The sequence below is a fragment of the Homarus americanus genome, unplaced genomic scaffold (genome assembly GCF_018991925.1).
Source record: "Homarus americanus isolate GMGI-L3 unplaced genomic scaffold, GMGI_Hamer_2.0 scaffold54443, whole genome shotgun sequence".
Taxonomy (NCBI): domain Eukaryota; kingdom Metazoa; phylum Arthropoda; class Malacostraca; order Decapoda; family Nephropidae; genus Homarus; species Homarus americanus.
Window position 1 is genome coordinate 2,108,240 of NW_024750852.1, and position 19,481 is coordinate 2,127,720.

General features: G+C 44.7%; 2 protein-coding genes across 2 annotated transcripts in view; both read right to left on the reverse strand.

Moving 5' to 3' along the window:
- Window positions 1–14,265, reverse strand: part of LOC121854412 (mucin-2-like) — a 28,721-nt gene extending 14,456 nt beyond the window's left edge. Inside the window, exons 1-2 of the mRNA XM_042349083.1 lie at window positions 14,206–14,265; window positions 10,298–10,492 (exon numbers count right to left, since the gene is read on the reverse strand). Of these exons, the coding sequence (XP_042205017.1) occupies window positions 10,298–10,492; window positions 14,206–14,265 (255 nt within the window). The remainder of the gene's footprint in view (window positions 1–10,297; window positions 10,493–14,205) is intronic.
- Window positions 14,266–14,715: 450 nt separating this feature from the next.
- Window positions 14,716–17,913, reverse strand: LOC121854414 (proline-rich extensin-like protein EPR1). Its single transcript, XM_042349084.1, has one exon. The coding sequence runs from the start codon at window positions 17,911–17,913 to the stop codon at window positions 14,716–14,718; it is 3,198 nt and encodes a 1,065-aa protein (XP_042205018.1).
- Between the last annotated feature and the right edge of the window lie 1,568 nt (window positions 17,914–19,481).

The window sequence follows — 19,481 nt, forward strand, 5'->3', positions numbered from 1 at the left end:
GGTTGTCTGTGCCAGTGTGTTATTGTGGCCGCGGGCGCTACTCCGGGTATATACAGTTGGCAATATCTGTGTGATGTTTGTCCAAGTGACAACAATATCTATCCCACACGACACAGCGGGATGCCACGCCCGCGACGGTCTGACACGGCCAGTGTTTAAAATGTATTCCTCCTGGCTACACTTCTGCTCGCCTACGCAACACTAATATTTCGTGCGACTTGGGTCTTCCACTTGGCATGACTCACTACTGCTCTGACATATAAACAGTACAGTAATAAAGCAGTACAGTAAATAACATAATAAACAGTCAGCTAACTCAGAGGTTCCTTTGTATATCACCCGGCTTAAATGATCGGAAGCGAAAATAAGTTATACACGTGGTCCATTTTCTGATATATATTTGACGATGATCTATTTGGTGGGACAGGCAAGTAATGTCCTTTGGCAGTCGTTTACATTTCTGCTATTTAACTCAGAGGAACAAGATTGAGCTCCCATCAGAGTCGTCAACTTGAAGACCTTTGTATACAAAAATGCTGACAGTTGTAAACAGCGAGGGCAGTAGAGGGCGTGGAATATTTCCTCCAATACAGATATTGTCAGTGATTAAGGCTTTCTTACGTGGAAGTTTCTGTAAACAAAACTTTATCATCCTTAATTCTATTATTTGTAGTTTAATACCGTTAACAGGAGGTAGGTGAACCTCCACGTATTGGCTACATTAACCTCCCTCACCTCCCATTATGTTGACTGGCACTATAATGTTTTCCAGGCACTTTATCATATTACCTTGCAACAACTTTTATGTGAGACTTTAGAATAATTGGACACCTGATTTCTTGGCCAGGAGTGTGTGTGTGTGTGTGTGTGTGTGTGTGTAATAACCATGGATATAAATGAATTAATAAGAAGGTTTATTTTCAAGTAAGTGACTGTATAATATTTATTTCTTATCACAGCGATCATCAGATACGAGTCATGACCAACAACACCACCTCATAACTCTCACCAATTACTGTTAAATATTGCCCTCCATGGAGGTTAATTTTCCACCATGTTACCTACAGCCACAGGTGATCCATCAACCACTTGAGAATGACGTGGTTGGACCCACTGTCTACCGCCTTTGCAAACTGAAATATGACCGAGTAAAACCTAGTATGACTCGGTATACCCTATTGTGTCCCAGTATAAGTCTAAAAAACATACAAACTACCAAAAGTGAGAGAAATATATTGTGTTTGAAAACAGGCTGTATGTTGTATCGCGTAACACCAGCTATGACCTTGAAGATCACTAATGAAAGGGTGTTCACGGTGTTGGTGATAAAGATTGGTAATTTTATAGGTGTTGTATTAAACTGGTTCCTTAAGTGGCCCCGAGGTAAGGTGATCCAAGTTCATTCTCTCTCTACCCCTATATTTGAAGACTAATTGTGGCCTTGGCGAGTGTTGAGGTAGAGTGGTGCGGTGTGAAATTTATATCTGGTGTATACAACTGTGAGAGAGATCATCGAACCAATACCACAGTCGATAGTTAACAGTATCATTAATTGTCATTTCAGTGTCATAATCACACACACACACACACACACACACACACACACACACACACACACACACACACACACACACACACACACACACACACACACACACACACACACACACACACACACACACACACACACACACACACACACACACACACACACACACACACACACACACACACACACACACACACACACACACACACACACACACACACACACACACACACATTGTGCTTTCAAGAACAAATAAATATATGTAAACACAAGAAGCCACCAGTCACACTGTGTTTGGGGATCAGGCTGTACACACCACCACACACACACTGTGTTATCACTTACAGTGCATACACTTCTATAATCCCAGTGTAACTGCCTCCTGGGTTAGTGTCAGATGTAAACATTCTTTACAATCTTAGTAACTAAACATTAAATTTGCCTTACTGTGGTTTTGTGTGTGTTAGTATCACAGTTCTAGATGGGAATGTTCTCGCTGGGTATTTGGGCACTAGTTTTTTATTTTGCCATACAGCAGCTACTTTTAATGCACCCACATATCCTGTGAGCGGTGGCACGAGATTACAAGTAGAGTTTACAAAGGGGTCATATGTAATTAACCCCCGTTGTCAGGAATAATTTGCATATTCTTCAGATATTTACACAGTATTTCATTTACATTGGCTTTGTTTAGTTCTATACATAAAGAATGCTTATTCACAAATGCATGAGTACAGGCGTGTGAGGCAGTATGTCTGGCCTCACCTTTGTTGACCATTTACGTGAGCATTATTCAAGCACATTGCGTATTTGGTTCTGTACAGGAATTGATATAGTTACTAAGTGCAAGTGGATGCAATCTTAATATAGCCAGCTATCTTGCCATTAGGGAATGCAGTGTTGTTCACACACAGTGTTAACTTGGACCCTGTCCTAAAGGTTCTATCTTCACACAGTCCAGACGTAGTGTTCAAGTACAATGTATGATATGTCTCGGCACACATACATTTAGTTTTTGTTTACATCTTAAGCGGGAACATACTGTAGGAATGTATATCTAACGCCAATCTGGCGGTTGGGATATAAGTGCCAGCTGGCAGTGTGAGTGTGTGTGTGTGTGTGTGTGTGACAACTATCATTGTCTGGATGATCCTAATGCTTTGGTCCTCTCTCTCTCTCTCTCTCACAGTTATATACACCAGATATATTCTACCGCACCCTCTGCAACACTCATAAAAGCTAATTAGTCTTCCATTATAAGGGGTGAGAGACAGTAATGAGAACTTGATCACCTACCCTCGAGACCACTTAAAAAGACTAATGGACAACACTTACGAGAACTTTGCCTTACTGCCTGCAGCAATTTACCTCGATAGTGATCTTCAAGGCTTATAAAGGGTGTTACATGATAACATACAGCTCGTTTCAAACCTATTATTTCTCTCCTTTGGTGGTTGTATAAGTTTTGAACTTATACTGGGACATGCTAAGATATACTGAGTCATACTAGAACCTTACTCGGTCATACTAGTTTAGTAGCGTTGGGTAGACAGTGGGTCAACTTTACGTCATTCTCAAGTGGTTGATGGATACTGTGGCTGTAAGTACTATAAAATTAACTTTCTCCATGGAGGCAATATTTTTTACAGTAATTTGGTGAGAACATAGAGGTGGTAGGTCATGACTACGTGGGTCTGATGATCTATGGACGTAGTCTTAGCCCGACGAAAATAAAACCTTCTTATTAATCTGTTTTCTCCTGGTTATACACACACACACACACACACACACACACACACTCACAGAAATCAGGAAACCAAATTCATTCTCTAAGTCTCGCCATAGGGGTTGCTGTAATATGATAAAGTGCTGAACATTATAGCGCCAGCCTTCAACACACGTGGGGAGGTGAGGGGAGGTTAATGTACATAGCCAATACGTGAAGTCCTACTCTCGTCTGTTAACGGTGATAGTAACAATAGAACTAAGGATGATAAAGTTTCTGTTCTTACAGAAAACTTCACGTAAGAAAGCCTTAATCACTGACAATATTCGTATTGGAAATATTCATCCTCTCTGCTTTTTGCCCTCGCTGTTTACAGCTGTCAGCATTTTTTGTATACAAGGTCTTCGTTGACGACTTGATGGGGAGTCAATCTTGTTCCTCGATAATAAATAAGTAGAAAATGTAAACGACCGCTAGCAGATTACTACTTTTGTCCATCTACAACATCTGCGTCAAATATATATCAGAAAATGGACTCACGTGTATAACTTATTTTCAAGCTCAGATCATTTTAAGTCAAGATATACAAAGACCTCTGAGTAGCTTTGACTTGTTTATTATGTTGTTACCTTTTCATTTATTACTGTACTGTTTATATGTCAAGTAGTAGTGAGTCAGTGCTACTTGGAAGACCAAGTTCACTCGTGAAATATTGTCTTGTGGGGCGTGAGCAGAAGTGAGCCAGGAATACATGACGAACACTGGCAAAGTGTCAGACTGTCAGGCGGCGTGGATATGCTGTTCAGTTCTGGTGCCTTTATTATAGAATGGATATCAATTCACTGGAGTCGGTGCAACGAAGAATGACGAAGATGATTCCGGGACTTAACATAAGAACATAAGAATGGAGGAAACTGCAGCGGGCCTATTGACCCATACTGGGCAGTCCCGTTTATACCAAACCCCTATTGCTCATATAAGCATCCAACCTATGTTTGAAGCTATTCAGCGTATTCCAGTTAATGATGATATTTGGTAACTTGTTCCACTCATCCACTACTCTGTTTCCAAACCAGTGTTTACCAATTTCACGCCGAAATCTAAATTTGTCTAATTTAAAACCATTGTTACGGGTTCGCTCCTGGTTGGATAGTTTGAGTACCTTTGTAATGTCCCCTTTGTTTAACCCTGACTTCCATTTATACACCTCTATCATGTCGCCCCTCACTCTACGTCTCTCGAGGGAGTGCAAATTAAGATGCTTTAACCTGTCTCTGTATTCAAGGTTCCTAATGCCCGGGATTAGTCTTGTCATTCTCCTCTGGATTCTTTCCAATGATTCTATATCCATTCTGTAATACGGTGACCAGAACTGAACTGCGTAATCCAGGTGAGGTCTCACAAGAGCTAGATATAATTTTAAGATGACCTCGCTAGTCTTGTAACTAACACTCCTTTGTATGAACCCAAGTACTTTATTAGCCTTGTTACGAGCAAAAACACATTGTTTACTTGTCTTAAGATTCCTACTTATCATTACTCCTAAATCTCTCTCGCAGTTGGATTCCACAATGGCATCATTGTTCATCTGGTAACTGGTTTCCCTGTTTACATCTCCTATACTGAGTACTTTACATTTGGCCACATTGAATTTCATCTGCCATTTTTCCGACCATTCGAAAAATTTGTTTAGATATTCCTGTAGTTTTGCAGAGTCCTCGTCAGATTTAATTACAAGTCCTATTTTAGTGTCATCAGCAAATTTACTTATGTTGCTGTCTATGCCGATATCTATGTCGTTTATGTATATAATAAATAATAATGGTCGAAGTACTGAGCCTTGGGGAACTCCACTAGTGACGTTGCTCCAATGAGATTTAGTGCAGTTTATGCTCACTCGATGTTTCCTGTCCCTTAACCACGCCCTAATCCATTTAAGGATATTACCTTTGATGCCATGCGCTTCTACCTTTCTAATTAGTCTTTCGTTGGGGACTCTGTCGAAGGCTTTGCTAAAGTCGAGATATACCACATCATAATTGTGCCCCTCGTCCACCGATTCGAAAACTGATGAAAAGAATGTTAATAGATTAGTTAGACATGAACGCCCGCTTGTGAAGCCATGTTGGGAATCATTGATCAACTTGTGCTTCTCCAGGTGGTTTCGAATAGAGTTTGAAATAATTGATTCTAGTAATTTACCTACTATTGATGTTAGACTGATTGGACGGTAGTTAGAGGATAGTGATCTATCCCCCTTCTTGAAAATCGGTATCACATTCGCTATCCTCCAGGATTCTGGTACTACACCTGTTTTTAATGACATGTAAAACAACTTTGCTAAGGGCATACTAAGCTCATCTTTACATTCCTTTAATACTCTGGCAAATATCTCATCGGGACCAGGTGACTTATTAGGCTTTAGTTTGTCTATTTGCTTATTAACATCGTTACTAGTCACTACTATCTCGCTTAATTTGTTTTCTTCACTATCTCTGAATAGAGTCGGTGCCTCGGGTATCATGTTTAAATTTTCGGTGGTGAAAACTGTTGAAAAATATTTTTCAGATTATTGCTCATTTCTCCGTCGTTATCAGTTAGCTCGCCGGTATCTGAACGTATTGGTCCAATCTTATCTCGTGTTTTAGTTTGATACATTTGGTAGAATCCTTTGGGGTTTGTTTTCGCCTCCCTTGCCACCTTCAGTTCATAGTTCCTCTTGGCTTTTCTTATCTCGGTCCTAACCCTACCGGCCAATACCTTATAATACTCCCGGAGGTAAAATTCGCCACGATTTATCCTTCTACCTATAGCCTTCCTTTAGCCAATAATGTTCTTTAAATAATTATTTATCCATTTAGGGTCATTGTTGTCTGATCTGAGTTTTTTGAATGGCATGTTCTGCCTTTGTGCATAAAGTAACTCGTTATTTAAATTGTCGTGGAACTCGGCAATCTCAGATCTCGTTATCAAGATAGGTTAAAGAAACTAAACTTGCATTCCCTAGAAAGACGAAGAGTGCGGCGAGATATTTAAGTGGGTGAAAGGAATAAATAAAGGAGATCTTGATAAAGTTCTTATAATATCCGAGCAGGATAGGACTCGGAGCAACGGATTTAAGTTGGATAAGTTTGGGTTTAGGAGGGAGATAAGAAGGAATTGGTTCACAAATAGGGTGGTAGATGAGTGGAACAAGCTTAGCAACTTTGTAGTAAGTGCTGGAACGCTGGAAAGTTTTAAAAGGAGGCGAGATAGATTTATGGATGAAAGAGAGTGGTCGTAACTCTCGACAGGAGCTGCCATGTACAGGCCAACCGGCCTATTGCAGACTCCTTTATTTCTTATGTTCTCATGTTCTTATTAGTGACAGAAAAGAAGGAACTGGTCATATCTTTATACACAAAGCCTTAACTGGCATTGTCTATATACATAATAAATCAATGTAAACTTTTATAGCGACTATACTGTATACATAACAATAGTATTTACCTCTTAACCTCACCAGGCGGGAGGTAAAGCTTATGAGTCAGATCCATTGGCCAAACTATACAATAATGACCTTGACGTGTGACCCAGCGTCCCAGAGATCAATAGAGGGACTTACTCCCTTATAAGCTGAGGAATATCAGGAATATTGGGGCTAAAGATCCATATAAACTCAAGATATTGTACCGATACCATTTGTCTACTGACCGACAGACAGACGATCGGAACTACAGGCGAACAAACGGACAACACACCAAGGTTATAATCACCACAACCACCACTATCACCACCACCATCACCCATAACCTTTCAAATCGGGAGGACAACAAATCATTCACGTAAATATATACTTATTAAGATTTCAACCTTTGTAAGATGTATATTCAAGGCCTCCAACCCTGGTACTCGTCTTACTCAAACAAGCAAAACACGCTCCCTGGGATCATTATTATATAAAGAAAAAAATTGTGAAATCATTACTAATTACGTCTCATAAAATAACCTTCAACGAGGAAAACCACAATGTACCTGTGTATGTGGGGTGTATCAGGGAGTCCGTAACTACCGTCATAATCTGTACCATCCCAACTGTTCCTTCGGTCTTTATGAATCCCACACTGAAGTAAAGCTATACTATTAATTTCCATGAATAGACTCCGGTTATATTGTGTGTGTGTAGATATAACCTATGAACGTTCAGTAATCCTGGGCCGTGTTTGAGTAGGTAGCATTTTGAAATAATTATATCTGTACTTTTTTCTGTTCCTATACAAACATATACAGTATATACCTGCATGTCCACTCGTACCTGCACATTAACCCGTACCTGCACTATAACCGGTACCTGAACTTGTATATACACCTACACTATTGTTGCCGAATTAATGAAATAATCCTTGATGATATAATAATACATTCCCTAATTGGGGGACTTGGTTCAGGTCTCGGTAAGCTGTGAAACTCTTACCAACACAATAAGAGCCACTTAAAAGACCCAATTAGGGCTGGTGTTTGTGGGCACAGAGGAGCAACATAAAACTAACCTGGTTTATGTACAGTGTGTTAACCTCCGTAAAATTAACCAAGCCTTGGTCCAGTTCAGCTCAGACAACCGAAATATTGATGTTTTCAACCACACGAGAGAGAGAGAGAGCTAATAGAGATATGAGTTAGACACACACACACACACAGAGAGAGAGAGAGAGAGAGAGAGAGAGCACAATAACTTGACTCGGGGTCCTCCTCAACGAGCGTGATTGCCGCAAGACCTACAATCTGCGGCTCAACTTCCGGACCCCCACCCCTCCACACACACACACACACACACCTATACCATATCGTCCATCTTGGTGCATGATCGCTTCTGGCTGTCATGCTCTGCCGCAGTCCACCCTCGCGTGATGTCACCTCACCTTTACGTGATGTCACCCCAAATCAAACCCTGTGTTCAGTTTGGGATGATATCAAGCCTATAGAGTGTGTTCAAGAGCATAGAGACCCATCACAACTCTCAACTGATCAAACAACAACAGCAGTTCAAAAATGGCGGATAGATAGACATGATAATAAAGTGCTGAAATCAACTAAATAAAAATACACACAAAAATAATATTTATTTCCATTATAAGGTTCAAGAGACACTATAAAACTCTTATTATGGGCAAAACTAACATTATATTTTAACAACACCTGATCAGGTATCCTTGATTGAATCGACTTTATTTTGTATACCTCTATCTGTCTATGTAATGCATGTGTTAAACTAATGCAGACCCATATGCCTATTATTATTGGATATCTACCTACCTACTTTCCTATCGACGCACTAAGTCATTAAGCCCCGCCTCTTTTAGCTGACGTGTAGGATTCTGTCCACACTGAAGGCAAGTTAATGAATCTCTTACAGGCTCTCTACACTCTACTGAACGCATCTCTGGTGTGACATTACTTCAAACCCTGCGTAAGTCATGTTACTCCCACTTTCGACGTGCCCTTGAGACGCCAGGTTCAAGACATTTACAACAAACGTGAACTATAAAAGATAATCTGCGTCTGTTTATTAAGCTTGCTGGAGAGAGGCACGACTCACTTCCGGTTTGTTTTAAGGAACTACTACAAGACCAGAAGTGACCGAGTAATAAACGGTGGAAATTATGGGTGAGAGGAGGTCACCACAGCCTGCTGGATCACGCGGGAGGAACAAGCCAAGAAAATAGTTGTTCCCGCCAATTTGGAAAAAAAAATGAATGATCGAGACAAGGAAGAAGAGATTTTTGGAGGTTGTCTGATGGATGGGGTGAATATTTTTGGGAAAAGTGGATAGGAAAGTCAGAGAAAAATAATTGGATAGTGTGGTAGAGATACTAGCATAGATCAGTGAGGCAAGAGAATGTGTGTGTGTGTAAGGGGGAAGTGAGATGATTACAGATAGTGTGGGAAATTATAAGCTATGCAGTTCCATGTTACTAACTTCTAATAGAGAAGGGAATAATTGGGGTCAGCTTGTGGTACACAGCAGTAAATGACCGGAGGGAGGAGCTCAAGAAAAGCCTTTGGTATAGCCTGAGTGAAGTGTGTAACTCTGTAACAGATGAGGAGGGGAGCACTGGGCAAAACGTGTAGGGGAATAAGAGTGACTGTGAAACTACATCCAGCTGCTATTGATTCCAAGAGACACGACAGCACAGAGAGGAGAGTGGACGAGTAAGAGATATATACATTCTACTGAGTTAGGGATACAGAAAGTACAGGTTAATTAAGGAAGGCGGTACAAGAAAGGAGGACTGTATACGGTCAAGATAGTTTACATACTGTACTTAACCAAATATTCGGATGGACAAATATTCGGATGGACGCTTTGTTCGGCGTCGGATACAAAATTCCTATATAAATATACTCAAGCTATACGGAACACGTGTAACATCACTACCGGCAATGACTAACCGTGGCGCTCGGAGGTTGTCAATAATTAATTAATACTTCAACTGTAGTGAATATTAGCGTAAGGCGGAGGGTTAAGTTCAGGGTGGTGTGGAGGCCTACACCGACTGGGACAAGGCACGTTTTCTCCTCTTTACAATGCACATGAAAAAATAATTTTACGGCATTTTCCTTTGGTGCCGACATTACCTCAATGAGAGAGAGAGAGAGAGAGAGAGAGAGAGAGAGAGAGAGAGAGAGAGAGAGAGAGAGAGAGAGAGAGAGAGAATTATTCAACAAGCCATGGATGTGTTGTTCAAGACCCGGGAGAAGGGAGGAGGGGGGGGGGGGTGGCCACAACGAGTCATTACGTGTACCTGAACTTACCAACAATGACCATGGCTGGGGTATTCTGCCCTTGATGATATTGATGAATCTCCTTTTACGAGCGTGAACTGAATAGCATACCAACAGGGCTTTTTTACTTCCCCGAACGAAGACTATAAACGGCGACCGTGAACTCTTGAGGCAAATGCATTATATACTGAGCCTCGTGCGTGAGGTGAGTGTGGAAATATTGTGGGCGTGAGGGCGGGGCTGGACTGTATACCACCTACTTGTCTCCATAAGGGACAATAGCACGTCTTAATTCTCACACTGCACACGCGAGAGATGGCTTGTCTATTACCCATCTTGCATGACAATAAGGACGACACGGCTGGGTTAATCATCTGACTGTTCATGCCAGCAACATTTAGCCTGGCTCTCAGACAGCCGGTGCGAGACACAGCTGACTTAACCTTCACACTGATCTAATTAGAGAGAAATTCTGTCCTCAGTTACACGAGAGACAGTAAGGAGACGTATCCCAACACCAGTCCTCGCAAGAAATAGTTTAATGTTCTCATCTTTCTAACAATAGGTGTTAAGATAAAAAGTCGTGTTCATACATCCATACAGACATGACTTAACACTTCCTATACCGACGACGCTGAAGGAGAGGCACAATATACAGCACAGTACATGAAGCAGCAACACGCCATAAATTGAGTGTCTTCCCGTCACCTGTGTAGAGCCGCGGTTATTGCCGTCTCGTGACCACCGCTGCACATAATTACCGAATGGAATGATAACTACATACTGTACAGTGTATACTCTATCTCTCTACTGGAAGTTAACACATCATCTCGAAATTAACCTGACATCTTAAATTAAAGCCAGACGTCATTTTAAATTAAACTGAAGTCCCAGGAAGATAAAAAAAAAAATCCTATTACTTGGTTTTATGACTTCGCATGACTGCAGTTTCACAGCCCTTGACACCAGGGCCCCGGAATACAAAAAGCTCTCAGTCACGGCAAGACTATTGGCCATTACTTGAAAACTGTTTACATTCTATGACAATCCTCTCACAGAATAGACAATCCAACAAGCCGAGTCATTGGGGACATCGGCGATCCGGCGGTGTTTACAATCTAGATCTTCAGTCAAGCAAAACGATTCTCAATGAACAGGTTGTGTCGTATGAATAACAACAGACCGAGAGAACAGCAGGACACCAGGCACTATAAAGTGATACATGTTACCCCGGCATCACTGTCTCAAGGCTTTGTCTCTCGCCAGTGTGGTTGTTGCCTCGTGTGCTTCTTAGGTTCCGCTGTGTGGTGCTGATGGGGGTAGTGTGCTGTGTGGTGTTGCTGGGGGTGTGGTGTGTGGTATTGCTGAGGGTGTGGTATGTGTGGTGTTGCTGGGAGTGTGGTGTGTGGTATTGCTGAGGGTGTGGTGTGTGTGGTGTTGCTGGGAGTGTGGTGTGTGGTATTGCTGAGGTGTGTGGTATTGCTGAGGGTGTGTGTGTGTTGCTGCTGGGGTGTGGTGTGTGGTATTGCTGGTATTGCTGAGGGTGTGGTATGTGGTGTTGCTGGAGTGTGGTGTGTGGTATTGCTGAGGGTGTGGTATGTGTGGTGTTGCTGGGAGTGTGGTGTGTGGTATTGCTGAGGGTGTGGTATGTGTGGTGTTGCTGGGAGTGTGGTGTGTGGTATTGCTGAGGGTGTGGTGTGTGTGGTGTTGCTGGGGATGAAGTGTATTGTGCGGTACTGGGAAGACAGTCATATATGGTGGTGCTGGGAAGACAGTCACCAGTCTTGTGTGGTGGTAAGCAAACAGTCGTCCTTCACGTGCAGTCCCGCTATAGGAATCATTCACCAAGTGTATTTATACCAGCTGGGTCAAACTATCATCCGTCTTGTGAGGTTTTGCTAAGAGCGGAGGGGGATGTTGCTCCCTTTGTAGGTTGATGTAGTGTAGCATCAAACATCTGTTATATGCTGCAGTGTATTGACGGAGTTACAGTTATTTACTAAGTGTGAGGCTGACAGAGGTAGTCCTGACAACAACATTAACACAACAAAACAGATGTCGTAACAGATATGCAAAATCCTAAACAAGAAGGAAAAATAACTTTGACCTAATCTTCACTGTTTATATTATACAAGAAACAGCAACTTCAGCCATATAGGAGTGAGAAAATGGAAGAATTCTCTCTCTGTGCTGAAGGGTGAAAGAACAGTCTTAAACTAAGACTGGTCAATATTGTAAGGAATGTCGGGACACTATACATGAAGTGAGCCAAGAACTTTTAACGACTGGGACACTTGATTCAGGTGGTGGCCGACAGGTACACTAGGCAACACAACCCTAAATAGGAGTATTAGATTATCAAAAGTCAGTGACCGAAACCAAATATTTCGAGCAGATGGACAGACAGAAGGCAGGATGTTAAGACATACTTACGTACCAAAATTGAATATATTGTTTAAGTACGAGCATATGAATATTTATCGTGCACAAACTAAATACTGTAAATTATCAGAGACCATAAATCTAAATGTAATGGCACCCTGAACAGTAACGCGGAGAGATACCCGTGCATACTACTGTGAGTGGAAACAAATGGTGGTGGAGGGAAGGACACGCCAGAGTTATTATCCTCGCTTCTGGTGATAATGCGGATAACAATAATAGGAACGAACACACAGGCGTCCTTGCTAGGCGGCATAGAACTTGTTCACACCAGGAGCCAACAACCTTCGCTGGTGTTAAGTCCCAAGATAGTTTGTAAGAGATGGCTGCCTTGACTTTTCTTTTTTATCCACCCAAACACTACCTGCCTCCTGCTGCAACATAACCGCCGTTACGAGACTCTGTAATTTTAGATATTGCAACTGTAGCCACAATGTCACTGACCGACCTTCCTTTGACTGATGATTCCATGACCACAGAATACAAGAGTCTACAACACCTCATAGAAGAAGAGATTTATTTGTTGTGTGACTGAAGTAGTGTAAACCAAGTCCTCGCTATAGGGCTGTTGGGTGTGTAGAGTGATTAGCTTTTTGGGTCAAATTAACGTATCATTTAGTGAAGTTGTTACTCATTATAAGTTCAACCAACATGAGTTACATCAAGTGAGAGATATACTTAGCTGAGGCTTAAGCTATGTAGAAAGAGTCGAGATTCTCAAAGCTTCTTAATGTGAAAATTTCTCACTAACGAAGACGTATGGATACACACTAGTCGAAATTTATAATTCAAATAATACCAAGACCTTTTCTTACCTAACTAAATACGTTCATTTAACACCAATTAGGAGATAATAATTACCGTAGAGAATCCTATCAAAGAATCTCAGCGTTGACTTGGGCTGAGCTACGTCAACATATCTATTGAAGATAAATCTCAGTACATATTGATGCCATTTCTATAAGTAATTTATGTGTTTTAGCTTAACTCGAACTTTATGGGCATTAGTGTGTCTTCAGGTACAGTACAAGGTATATTTACCGTGCAGCTCTGGGCTAGTGTGTCACCACCAGCACTGACCAACACTCATTCATCACTGTTCAATGATATCGTTGCTGGACGAACTCGATAACGAACGTGAAAAATAAAATTAAACGGCGTTGGTGAAAAGTGAAGAATTCAATTACCAGTTGTTGTGGGGCGACAGTGGCGGAACAATGCGTCCTAAGTGAGTCACTCAATCAAGTTCAACATATACTGTGCGTCACCCAAGTGAGTCAAGTTCAATATCCGGAATTGTATAGGTGTGTGTGTGTGTGTGTATGTGTGTGTATGTGTGTGTGTCTGTGTTAAGGGGAAGTGGGCATTAATCAAGCCAGGTAAGCAGCCAGACAGCGTCACAGCCTCCATCGTCCAGGTTGAGACACCTGTCTTAATAATGATGGAACACCGAGACCCTCCCTCCCTGTCTTGAGTGTGGCTCTCTCTTCCTTCCTCTCTTTTTCTTTCTTCCTCTTTTATCTCTCTCTCCCTTCCTATCTTCCTCTCTCTCTCTCTCTTTTCCTCTTGCTCTCTGTCTCCATCCCTTCCTCTCTCTCTCCCCCTCCCTCTCTCTAGTCCTTCCTCACCCTCCGTCTCCTAGTTCCCTCCCTCTCTTTCTCTTTCTCACTCCCCCTCCTACCTCCCTACGCCCCCCCCCTCTCTCTCTCCGCCCCTGTAGATTTACTTGAGCGACACCACAAGCGAGATTCAATTTCCGCTGGGCAGAGTGATGCATTATAAGCATCGCCGCGGTAACATTGCTCTACGGGACCTGCCCGCCGTAGCGTCCGTCCCCTCCCCGACCAATGAAGTACTCCTCGACCTTGTGTCCCGGCGTGGCCTGGCACCATATACCCCCGCAGGGCTCTGGCTCAGACAGAATGGCTTTCAAGGATCCTACGACATCCGGCAGAATAATGAAAACCAAATCAGCTGGTTCAGTGTGTGTGTGTGTGTGTGTGTGTGTGTGTGGAGGAGGGGGAGGGGGGGGCCACAAGATAGGATATTTATGTGACAGGATTTCTTATGTGGTTTTATTAAGTGACTCTCCCCCTATAGCCCAGCAACTGTGGCTATATTAAGTAACTTCGCTGTACGACACGTCAACTTTGGCTATTTTTGGTATTATCATAGGAAGGAGTGAGGAGGGGTAGAGTACGAGGGGGGTTGGGGGCGGACGTAGATGGGGTAGAGCTTAGAGGCGGAGGTAGATGGGGTAGAGGTTGGAGACGGAGGTAGATGGGTTGGAGGTTGGAGACGGAGGTAGATGGGTGGAGGTTGGAGACGGAGGTAGATGGGGTGGAGGTTGGAGACGGAGGTAGATGGGGTAGAGGTTGGAGACGGAGGTAGATGGGTGGAGGTTGAGACGGAGGTAGATGGGTGGGGGGTTGAAGACGGATAGATGGGGTAGAGGTTGGAGACGGAGGTAGATGGGGTAGAGGTTGGAGACGGAGGTAGATGGGGTAGAGGGTTGGAGACGGAGGTAGATGGGGTAGAGGTTGGAGACGGAGGTAGATGGGGTGGAGGTGGAGACGGAGGTAGATGGGGTAGAGGTTTGAAGACGAGATAGATGGGGTAGAGGTTGGAGACGGAGGTAGATGGGGTGGAGGTTGGAGACGGAGGTAGATGGGGTGGAGGTTGGAGACGGAGGTAGATGGGGTGGAGGTTGGAGACGGAGGTAGATGGGGTAGAGGTTGGAGACGGAGGTAGAGTGGGGTGGAGGTTGGAGACGGAGGTAGACGGGGTGAGGTTGGAGACGGAGGTAGATGGGATGGGGTTGGAGACGGAGGTAGATGGGGTAGAGGTTGGTGACGGAGGTAGATGGGGTAGAGTTGGAGACGGAGTAGATGGGGTGGGGTTGGAGACGGAGGTAGATGGGGTGGGGTTGGAACGGAGTAGATGGGGAAGAGGTTGGAGACAGGTAGATGGGGTAGAGGTTGGAGACGGAGGTAGATGGGTGGGGTTGGAGACGGAGGTAGATGGGGAAGAGGTTGGAGACGGAGGTAGATGGGGTAGGGTTGGAGACGGAGGTAGATGGGGTAGAGGTTGGAGACGGAGGTAGATGGGGTAGAGGTTGGAGACGGAGTAGATGGGAAGGGGTTGGAGACGGAGGTAGATGGGGTGGAAGTTGGAGACGGTGGTAGATGGGGTGGAGGCTGGAGACGGAGGTAGATGGGGTGGGGTTGGAGACGGAGGTGGATGGGGTGGAGGTTGGAGACGGAGGTAGATGGGGTGGAGGTTGGAGACGGAGGTAGATGGGGTGGGGTTGGAGACGGAGGTAGATGGGGTGGAGGTTGGAGACGGAGGTAGATGGGAGAGGTTGGAACGGAGGTAGATGGGGTGGAGGTTGGAGACGGAGGTAGATGGGAGGGGGTTGGAGCGGAGGTAGATGGGGTAGAGGTTGGAGACGGAGGTAGATGGGGTGGGGTTGGAGACGGAGGTAGATGGGGTAGAGGTTGGAACGGAGGTAGATGGGGTAGAGGTTGGAGACGGAGGTAGATGGGGTGGAGGTTGGGACGGAGGTAGATGGGGTAGGAGGTTTGGAGACGGAGGTAGATGGGGTGGAGGTTGGAGACGGGGTAGATGGGATGAGGTTGGAAACGGAGGTAGATGGTGGAGGTTGGAGACGGAGGTAGATGGGGTGGGGTGGGCGGAGAGATGGGTGGGGTTGAAGACGGTGGTAGATGGGGTGAGGTTGGAGACGGAGGTAGATGGGGAGAGGTTGGAACGGGTAGATGGGGTAGGGGTTGGAGACGGAGGTAGATGGGGTAGAGGTTGGAGACGGAGGTAGATGGGGAGGGGTTGGAGACGGAGGTAGATGGGGAAGAGGTTGGAGACGGAGGTAGATGGGGTGGGGTTGGAGACGGAGGTAGATGGGTAGGGTTGGAGACGGAGGTAGATGGGGTGGAGGTTGGAGACGGAGGTAGATGGGGTGGGGGTTGGAGACGGTGGTAGATGTGGAAGAGGTTGGAGACGAGGTAGATGGGGTGAGGTTGGAGACGGAGGTAGATGGGGTAGAGGTTGGAGACGGAGGTAGATGGGGAGAGGTTGGAGACGGAGGTAGATGGGGTGGGGTTGGAGACGGAGTAGATGGGGTGGAAGTTGGAGACGGAGGTAGATGGGGTGGAGTTGGAGACGGAGTGGAGTGGGGTGGGTTTGGAGACGGAGGTAGATGGGGTAGAGGTTGGAGACGGAGGTAGATGGGGTGGGTTGGAGACGGAGGTGGAGGGAGTAGAGGTTGGAACGGAGGTAGATGGGGTGGAGGTTGGAGACGGAGGTAGATGGGATAGAGGTTGGAGACGGGTAGATGGGGTGGGTTGGAGACGGAGGTAGATGGGGAGGTTGGAGACGGAGGTAGATGGGGTGAGGTTGGAGACGGAGGTAGATGGGGGAGGGTTGGAGACGGAGGTAGATGGGGTGGAGTTGGGACGGAGGTAGATGGGGGTAGAGGTTGGAGACGGAGGTAGATGGGTAGGGGTTGAAGACGGAGGTAGATGGGGTAGAGGTTGGAGACGGAGGTAGATGGGGAGAGGTTGGAGACGGAGGTAGATGGGGTGGAGGTTGGAGACGGAGGTAGATGGGGTGAGGTTGGAGACGGAGGTAGATGGGGTGAGGTTGGAAACGGAGGTAGATGGGGTGGAGGTTGGAGACGGAGGTAGATGGGGTGGAGGTTGGAGACGGAGGTAGATGGGAGTGAGGTTGGTGACGGGTAGATGGGGTAGAGGTTGGAACGGAGGTAGATGGGGTAGAGGTTGGAGACGGAGGTAGATGGGGTGGAGTTGGAGACGGAGTGGGATGGGGAGGTTGGAGACGGAGGTAGATGGGGTGGAGGTTGGAGACGGAGGTAGATGGGGTGGAGGTTGGAGACGGAGGTAGATGGGGTAGAGTTGGAGACGAGGTAGATGGGATGAGGTTGGAGACGAGGTAGATGGGTGGGAGTTGGAGACGGAGGTAGATGGGGTAGAGGTTGGAGACGGAGGTAGATGGGGTAGAGGTTGGAACGGAGGTAGATGGGAGGGGTTGGAGACGGAGGTAGATGGGGAGGGGACGGAGGTAGATGGGGTGGAGGTTGGAGACTGAGGTAGATGGGGTAGAGGTTGGAGACGGAGGTAGATGGGGTGAGGTTGGAGACGGAGTAGATGGGGTGGAGGTTGGAGACGGAGGTAGATGGGGTGGAGGTTGGAGACGGAGGTAGATGGGGTAGAGGTTGGTGACGGAGGTAGATGGGGTGGGGTTGGAGACGGAGGTAGATGGGGTGGAGGTTGGAGACGGAGGTAGATGGGGTGGAGGTTGGAGACGGAGGTAGATGGGGTAGAGGTTGGAGACGGAGGTAGATGGGGTGGGTAAATAGGTAAGAAGGGAGTGGGGAACGAGGGGTCGATGGCGGCAACATCATTAAGCATCTTGGGTCTCGGGTGAAGACGACGGTAGAATAAAATTAAATCAACTGAAAGAAATGAGAACCCACAGTTGATGGCGGCAATAAATGGAGCCTCGGTTGATGATAGAAATAGATGAAGGTTCAGATTATACAGATAGATGTTGCATCGCTGTTGAGAACGTGGGAGCAGTAGATGGAAATAGTCGGAGATTCGTTTGATGATACTGCAAAGTGTTGTGTCAGCTGATAAGAGACATTCGGGGATGAGAAGCTGAGGGCTGAAGTTTATTAACGACGAAATACAAAAGTAGTTCTCAAGAGGTACAGTCACCCAAAAAAGTCCTGTTGCGAACCACGATTCAGACTCGTAAGCCGAAGCAGGAGACACTGATACATTATTCTGAATCTCGGGGTTCATGGTTCGCGACAGGACTGTTTTAGGTGACTGTACACGTTCTCCTGAAACACCTGTCGATGATCTTAAGTGATCCAGGTAGCCCCCGCCATGTGCTTAGCTACCTCCTAAAAACATCCTCAAATTATACTTCACAAAAAAAAGAACAGTAATTGATTAATGTTCATTCATAGTCAGTGTGAGTAATTAACCTGTCCAACAAAGAATGGCGATGGTGATTAATTGCCAATACATGTAACACACAACAAGACGTAGAAAGAATATCAATCATATTTTTTCCTTCAAAAGTTTCTGTCCAACGTAGAAACAAAAACTTACTGAACGGTACTTAATGACCCTGGCCGTCGACGCTTCCATATAACAACAAAACTATAATAACAACAACAACAACAACTACAATAACAACAACAACAATAATTACAGCAACAACAACGACGACTGAATCACCTCCATAATGCTACAAAAATCACAGACAACTCAAAATACTAGTTTTAATTTACCTGTAAAAATAACGTTTCCTCGTTCGTGGTCATCTGCACCTCGTTAAGGTTTTGATTGGTTACTCGACAACTGTTGGCCAATTAAGCATCAACACCAGGCGTCATCAAGAGAGACATTGGTCGTGAAAGTAAAACAAAGATAGTGTTCTGATTATTGACAAACAGGAAACACCTTTAGTTATCACCTTGAGTCGTGTAAACAGCAAACTGGGCATTGTAAACACTAGTTGTGATATGGAAATATTTCAGAAAAATTGTGAATACAGGTTTATGGAGGCAACACGCTTAACAGCCATCACCACCACCCCCCACCCCCTTAACGCACGACACCTGGGACCTGATCATCTATTCTATCGTATTGTATTTATAATAACCAAACAACAACAACAACAGCCACCAACAACAACCACAACAACACTAATAATAATAATAATAATAATAACTAACAAAATAATCGCACTTCCTAGTGGCAATAATATAAATAACAACAACAAAACGAAATAGATTGTTACCTTAAGTGAATACATTACCAGACACGAGCGCCCTCCCACTAATAAGAACTCATCATGGGAGGGAGGGGGAGGAGAACAACCACCAGGGGATATGTCAGCTTAACAGGAGCATTTGTTTACATAACCGAGCAGTACAGTCACTCGGTTATAATT

What these genes read in the sequence shown, in the direction of transcription:
- LOC121854414 (XM_042349084.1), bottom strand. Translation starts at nt 17,913, where the DNA reads ATGTTGCCGCCATCGACCCCTCGTTCCCCACTCCCTTCTTACCTATTT.